This window comes from Juglans microcarpa x Juglans regia, chromosome 6D (assembly GCF_004785595.1).
Source record: "Juglans microcarpa x Juglans regia isolate MS1-56 chromosome 6D, Jm3101_v1.0, whole genome shotgun sequence".
NCBI classification, from domain to species: domain Eukaryota; kingdom Viridiplantae; phylum Streptophyta; class Magnoliopsida; order Fagales; family Juglandaceae; genus Juglans; species Juglans microcarpa x Juglans regia.
In genome coordinates, this window is record NC_054604.1 from 18,078,401 (window position 1) to 18,086,428 (window position 8,028).

General features: G+C 36.4%; 1 protein-coding gene across 1 annotated transcript; it reads right to left on the reverse strand.

Annotated features, from left to right (window-relative positions):
* Positions 1-4,355: 4,355 nt before the first annotated feature.
* Positions 4,356-5,868, reverse strand: LOC121235439 (protein FAR1-RELATED SEQUENCE 6-like). Its single transcript, XM_041131785.1, has 3 exons — positions 5,041-5,868; positions 4,718-4,996; positions 4,356-4,454 (listed from the first exon to the last, which is right to left on the reverse strand). The coding sequence occupies exons 1-3, from the start codon at positions 5,866-5,868 to the stop codon at positions 4,356-4,358; spliced, it is 1,206 nt and encodes a 401-aa protein (XP_040987719.1).
* Positions 5,869-8,028: the final 2,160 nt, after the last annotated feature.

Genomic DNA, 8,028 nt, shown 5'->3' on the forward strand with positions numbered 1-8,028 from the left:
ATTTTAGAATAAATTTATTTAGAAGCCACTTGACACATCATTTTACATGACAGGTATTAGTACTTTAATTTGGATTACGAAAATGAGAAATATTTTGTCTACAAAAGAATTTCATAAAAGTAAATTTACAAATTAATATTACTTGATGTGATATGTAAGTTCATTTTATTGTAAAGTAGATTTGCCATATCCCTTCTCAATGGTGTGTTACACACTAGGCTTATAAATAACATAACTCTTAATTTTACAATATATTAATATCCTTTCATAAAAAACGCTAAAATCTTTTAATTTAAAATTTTAAGTTCCATATAAATATCATATATTTATTATTTTTGTAGTGAAATATTTTGGAAAATGTTAAATTGTTAATAGAAGGTTCAAACTGACGTATTCAGGTCTCTTATCTTAATTTAAATATATTTTTTTTGACATAATCTTAATTTAAAATCTTAAGGTTGTGTTTGGATGTTGAAGTGAGTTGAGTTGAATTGAGTTGAGATGATAAAATATTGTTAGAATATTATTTTTTAATATTATTATTATTTTAAGATTTGAAAAAGTTAAATTGTTTATTATATTTTATGTTAAAATTTGAAAAAATTATAATGATGAGTTGAGATAAATTTATGTTCCAAACGAAGCCTAAGAGTTTAATTAATTTAACAGTCTCGTGCATTAAACTCTTCTTTCACAAAGAGAAAGTCTACTATGCCATCCCAAATATACCGCTCGATTTGACCGCTCGGTATTTTTTTTTTTTACTGAATGATGAAGAAAGTGATTTTAAATGTATTGATGCATTTTTTTATTTTTTAAAAATATTTAAAAATATTAAAAAAGTGTGAATAGAAAAATGAAAAAAAAATATTTTTATAACTAGCAGTAACACCGAACGGTGCTACTCAGGTGGCAGAGTAGTACCGCTCTTTCACAAAAGGTATAAAATTATTATTTATTATTATTTTTCTTTCCAAGGAAATGGAGACGTTCACTTCACTCTATATAATATGAGAAAATCTACTCTAAAGCCGGTCTAACTCCCACTCCACACACCTGCTGATGTGGCAAACCCAGTTTAAGTAAAACGGTTGAGTAATGAGTAACTCCCCCGCGGATCGTGATTCGTCTCCATCACTCCCTCCATGCCCTAACTCCCTAAATCTCCCCCCCCCCCCAATGTGATTCGTCTCCATCGCTCCCTCATTGCGTACCTCCATCGCTCCCTCCCCATCTCGGAGCCCTAACTCCCGAAATCTCCCCCTCCCCCTCTGTAATCTCCCTTACGCAATCTCCCCATCTCTATATGTGAATCCCCTCCCCTCCATCTGCAAAACCCCTCCATTTGTGAATCCATCTACGCAATCGCCCCCTCCATCTGCGAATCCGAGAACCCTAAACACAGAACCCCCCCTCCATCTTCTCCTTCGTATTTCTCTGAGAAGTGCATAAACCCTAAACTTCTCTCTCCCATCTTCGAGTGCTGCGTTGCTGTGCCTGTTGGTGCGCGTCTTCCAACTCCACGACGGTAAGCTAATCCCTCTTTAACTCTGTGCGAATTTTCTCTACGTTGAAGAGTAGTAATTGCACTGTTCATGAGTCTTGCCCGTGCGAGTAGTAATTTGATTTTAGTAATTTGATTCTATACCCAATGATGCCAAGTATTGGAAGGAAATCATTACAATGGGCATGATCTTCTAATTAGTAATTTGATTCTATACCTAATGATGCCAACTCTCTGTTTTGAATCTGTTTTTTTCCTTGTTTTGAATCTGGTTTTTCCTTGTTTTGAATATGTTTTAAATCTTTTTATGGAGTTTTTCACACATTAGTTTTGCATGCTAAAGTAATAATTAGTTTTGATAAATAGTAATCACTTCAACAAATTAAAAGAGGGCAAAGCCAATGGGGTGTATGGTCCATCAATAAACTACAGAAAAGAAAGTGGAAAGTTAAATTTCAGATTAAAGAAAATGAAAGTCAGATTCAAACTTAAGTCCTCAAGTCGAATCTTTGGATAAAAATGATTTGCTTAAATTTTTCAGATTTGCTTAAATTTTTCAGATTTGCTTAAATGGGTATTTTAAAGGTTTGAGGTATCATAAATGATTGTGGCGTCATGTATTTGATTACCATTATTCAGTGGTTATTGAAGTGTTGTGTGTTGGTTTATCTTGTAATTCGAAGCTGCATCATTGTGGGAGAGGAAAGTTGCAGTTCGATGCTTCATCACATATACAAGGTTTTGGATGCCTTATTGGTAATTTTTGTCCATATCCATATGAAATTGGTTATGGTAGTCATGTTGAAAGTTCTCGAATCAAGGTCTACTCGTGACTTTCTTCCCAACCTTCCAATCATTTATGGGCATTCCAAAATAATATCTCAAAGAATCTTATTGAAGTGTTGGGTGTTGGGTTATTGAAGTGTTGGGTTAATAAAGTGTTGGGTTAATAGAGTGTTGGGTGTTGGGTTATTGAAATATTGAAGTGTTGGTTTAATAAAGTGTTAAGTGTTGGGTTATTGAATTGTTGGGTGTTGGGCTATTGAAGTATTGAAGTGTTTGGTTATAGAAGTGTTGGGTTATTGAAGTATTGAAGTGTTGGTTTATTGACCCGTTGAAGTGTTGGGTTATTGAAGTACTGAAATGTTGGGTTATTGACCCATTAAAGTGTTGGGTTATTGAAATGTTGGGTTATTGAATTGTTAGGTGTTGGGTTATTGAAGTATTGAAGTGTTGGGTTATTGATCTATTGAAGTGTTGGGTTATTAAAGTGTTGGGTGTTGGGATATTAAAGTGTTGGGTTATTGAATTGTTAGGTGTTGGATTATTGAAGTATTGAAGTGTTTAGTTATAGAAGTGTTGGGTTATTGAAGTATTGAAGTGTTGGGCTATTGACCCATTGAAGTGTTGGGTTATTAAAGTGTTGGGTGTTGGGTTATTGAAGTGTTGATTTTGTCATTATTTAGTAGTTGTTCAAATGCATTATGTGTGTGGAATCTGTTTTCGATAATACTTGCTCAATGTTTCATTTAGATCACCTATGGCCTCGAGTCAATCATCATGTATTGTTGATGAGTTGCAAATCGAAGCACCAACTTGTTGGTGTGGGTTGAAAGCCCTATTGAAGACCTCACATACTAATAAAAATCCTAGAAGGAAATTTTACGCCTGCCCGAAGTATAACACGGTAAAACATATTTTTTTATCATAATTTTGTAGTACTTTTTTATTTGTCATATTTAATAATCTTGGAATTAACAATTTATATGCAGAGAGAAGAAATGTGTCAATTCTTTATATGGGCATATATACTTCAATTGGTTGAGGAGAAAATACACATAAGAGAGAATGCAGCTTGAAAAAGGGAGGACGATTTACTGTTGCGCGAGTACAAAGTTCAGAAAACGAAAGATAAACTAGTTGAGAGAGAGAATGTTCTTTACAAGAAATAGAAGAAAATTGGAAAGCAGCTCGTAGAGAATAGATGTGCACGAATATTATTATGTATTTATTGGGTGTTATCAATTGTAATAATATTTGGTTGCCTTGGACTATAAATGTATTTTGAAGAAGTAAATTGTAGATGAATGGTACGGATTAATGTATATTAATTGTACTAATTGTATTAATGTTAAGGCCTGTGTTGGAAATCTGTTGTTAATTCTACTGTTTTACTACACTGCTTTGATATGACACATATATTGTTAATTAGGGCTAAACTCACTACCATGAGCATACAAAACAATACCCAACTACATCAGAACGCCTAATATAGGTGACGATATGTCACGTGCTTCCAAAATCCATAAAAATACAAAACATACCCAAACTACATCAAAATACATCATAGTCTTCCAAAATCCAAAAAATATAAAACATACCCAAACTACATCACAGTCTTCCAAAATTCATAAAAATATATAACAGTCTTCCAAAAGTCCATAAAAATACATCACAGTCTTCCAAAAGTCTATAAAAATACATAACAGTCTTCCAAGATCCATAAAAATACATCAGTCTTCCAAAAATCCATAAAAATACATCACAGTCTTCCAAAAATCTATAAAAAAATACATAACAGTCTTCAAAAAATCCATAAAAATACATAACAGTCTTTCAAAAATTTATAAAAATACATAACAGTCTTCCAAGATCCATAAAAATACATCATACTCTTCCAGAAATTCATAAAAATACATCACAATCTTCCAAAAATTCATAAAAAATACATAACAGTCTTTCAAAAATCCATAAAAATACATCACACTCTTCCAAAAATCTATAAAAATACACCAAAGTCTTCCAAAATCCACAAAAATACAAAACAATACTCAAACTACATAAAAATACATCACAACAGCAACTCTTTGCCCGATGGCATTGGTTGTGTGAAAGTACTGCACTGAGTTAGAGCCACAAAATCATCCTTAGCTGTACTGGGTATCTGTTCCTAATTTAAAGTAAAAAAAAGAAATCACCATTAGAAAGTAGTTATGAATGCAGTGGGAAGCAATATAGAATTAATACACAACAAAATTTTTATCTCAACATTTGGAGGAGCTTCCGACACCTCACAATCTTGGTTCGTATCATTAAATATTTTCTTGCGTATCTAAATAAGTTTCAAGTACAAAAAATATACATCCGTTAGAAAGAAATATGCATGCAGTGGAAAGCAATGCACGTAATAAATACTTGGAGAAAAGGAATTACCTGTTTCTTCTTTCGCATGGTTGCAACCTTCTCAATAGGTGGGACCTTCCTTTTTGTTGGCGGCCTCCCTTTCCCTCTGACAACGTGTAGGCTTAATATTTTCTTTCCCTTGTCCGTGACCACAGTCTCTGTTACCTTCGTTGAACTGGACTCAAGTATTAATCCTTTAAATTGATTCTCAAACTCATCCAAGTGGCGCATGAATGCAATAACATGGACGTCACTCGATGATACACGAGTAGCTAATTTCACACATCGTTTCACCACAAACTCATACCTCTGTGAATTTGCATTTGCCGCAAGTCATCGTAGCTACTTTTTACCATTGTGTATCTCCTCTTTAAGTCATTTCTCCATCGATCCAACAAGTACTTCTTTGGTGGTGCATGACTCTTATTCATCTGACAAACGTTCAATGCATGCCTACAGACAATCCCTCTCATCTCAAACAATGCACATGTGCATTTCAGATCAATCTCCTCATGGTTAAAGTAAACTGTGTACTTTATGCTCTTGACATGGCCATCATCTGTCGTTATTTCATCTAAAACATCGTAGATGGAAATGCAACCCTCTTTACTGATTAGTTTACAGTTACATAAAATCATTCTCCAGACCTCTCTTTGAACCTCTTTAAATTTCGCATTCGTATATACCGCTTGAAACTGCTTTTCAATCCGGAATGCAAATGAACATGGGATGGTTTGGTTGGAGGAATTGAAATCAGCTGTCGTCTCGACCTCCACCTTCTTCCTAAGCACATTGTCAAATTGATCAACGAATTCTTTCAACGTCGTACAAGAATGCACAAACCTATCAAAGAAAGCATTCATGCTTTCAGAACGTTGTGTTGTGCTCATGCCAGCCCAAAAATCACCTTTAAGGTATACCGGTACCCAGAACGACCTCTCGTTACACAACCCTTGCAGCCGTGCATTTTCACCTAGCTCATATTTCTGAATAAGTTGCCCCCACTTCTCCTCAAACTCATCACATGTCTGTGAATCATATAGGGCACTTTGGATGACAGTCTTCAACCCTGCATTGAAGGTAGCGTGAGATCCCAATTTCTTAGGCAGTTTTCGCATTATATGCCATAAACAATATCTATGAAGCGCGTCTGGAAATACCAACGCAATAGCAGCCTTCATTGCTCAGCCTTGGTCTGTTATGATCGCTTTTGGAGCCCGACCATCCATGCACTCCAACCATGCTTGAAACAACCACACAAAAGTACTTGTGTCTTTGCTTGAAATCAAGCCAGCCCCTAACAGTATAGACTACCCATGATGATTTACACCAACAAATGGAGCAAACGGCATACCGTATCTATTTGTTAAGTATGTCGTATCAAAGGTGATAACATCTACGAAATACTCATACACTGCTCTACTACGTGCGTCAGCCCAGAACACATTTCTAAGTGTCAACTCCTCATCCACATCAATCACATAAACAAAACCATCATTCTGCAATCTCATCCTCATGAAGTACTCAATCAGTGCTTCGCCACCACCTTTACCCAGTCTTAATTGTCGGGCTTTGTCAATAAAATTTTGACAGTCTTTTTCTTGAAACTACAGATTCTCGAACCCCCCCCCCCCCCGCATCAACAACAAGTGCCCCGAAATTCTTGTTCATTCGAATACCTACTCTGTCGTTCAAATCAAGCATCCTCTGACTGTATTCGTCTAAATTCTTGTGCGATCTAAAGAATCTAGACTTTTGTGGGCTGACAGTAGTATGATTATGGGCAATCTCAACAATGGTCACCACCCAAGTACCCTCCACCAAGTGAGCCTTTATCCTTACCTTACAATCCGTTTTAATAGTTGGACGTGGCCTCGAGATATTACTATGACTAGGATGGTACTTCCCACCACGCGCACACCCAATCGTCAAATACTTCACCCTCCCATTAGCCTCTCTCTTCGTCCTTTGTGTTATGCCACAAAACCTTATTTCTTGGCATATTGCATGTAATAGGCCATAAACTCATGATCAGTGGCAAACTTCATACCAGGTTTGGGCTCTTCCTCAACTCGGTCATGATCATCAACATTTTCTTCATTTATCTCCTCGACTTCTATCTCTACGTCTAATGAAGTACCTCCAACATTATTTTCACTTTCAGATATAAATGGCGATGTCTCCCCAGTCTCCGGATTACTTGCGGTCTTTTCAAAGCTTGTCAAGTCCTATCCAGTAGTCGACGGAGTGCATGGTATTTGTTGAAAACGGTCCGAACCCTCTGCATTAGTCGACATGAATGTTGTTGGAAAATGTGGCATTGGTAGGGGCTGCAATCAGGCACAGTGTTAGAATAGGTAACAACACACGCATAAAAAAAAAATAAAAGATTAGAAATGAATCTACTTGGTTCGTTTGTTGAACACGACCTGAGTCCTCCGCATTAGTCGATGGAGGGTAGATGAATGTTGTTGGAAACGGTGGTATTGGTGGGGGCTGCAATCAGTCAGGCACGGTGTTAGAACGAATAAAAATCCACGCATAAAAAAATAATAAAAGATTAGAAATGAATCTACCTGGTTCATTTGTTGAACACGACCCGAGTCCTCCGCATTAGTCGACGGAGGGTAGATGAACGTTGTTGGAAACGGTGGCATTGGTGGGGCCTGTAATCCGACTTGATGTTAGAACGGGTAACAATGCACTTAAGGAAAAACTTTGGAAGGTTAGAAAGGAATTTACCTGGATCATTTTTTGAAGACGACTTGACTCATCTGCATTACTCGACGGAGGGTAGATGAATGTTGTTGGAAAATGTGGGGGCTGCAATCAATCAGGCACGGTGTTAGAACGGATAAAAATGCACGCATAAAAAAAAAAATAAAAGATTAGAAAAGAATCTACCTGGTTTGTTTGTTGAACACGACCCGACTTCTCAGCATTAGTTGACGGAGGGTAGATGAACGTTGTTGGAAACGGTGGCATTGGTGGGGCCTGTAATCCGACTCGTTGTTAGAACGGGTAACAATGCACTTAAGGAAAAAAAAATTGAAAGTTTAAAATAGAATGTACCTGGCTACCCCATGCGTATGTATATGAATTCAGATATGCATTTGGATGAATCATAAATGGCGGGTAGTAAGCATTTCCTGGACAAAGAGAGACCAACAATACACAAATAAAAATACATTAACTATTGGAATCGAGACACCTTCCTTTTATGAATGATCAATGTATCATACCTGAGTCGGTGAAACTGGTGTAGAAGGCCTGGGTGGCCTTCTATCTTCCTCTTTGTCCATCACGCTATTTCAACTAATTTTTTAGATAGACATTACAAG

Bases quoted from the DNA above. Each gene is read 5' to 3' on its own strand.
- LOC121235439 (XM_041131785.1), bottom strand. From the start codon at position 5,868: ATGAAGGCTGCTATTGCGTTGGTATTTCCAGACGCGCTTCATAGATAT. The intron at 4,997-5,040 runs GTAAAAAGTAGC...GCAAATTCACAG, and splicing joins TAAAGAGGAGATACACAATG to AGGTATGAGTTTGTGGTGAA. The intron at 4,455-4,717 runs GTAATTCCTTTT...ACTTTAAATTAG, and splicing joins CCATGCGAAAGAAGAAACAG to GAACAGATACCCAGTACAGC.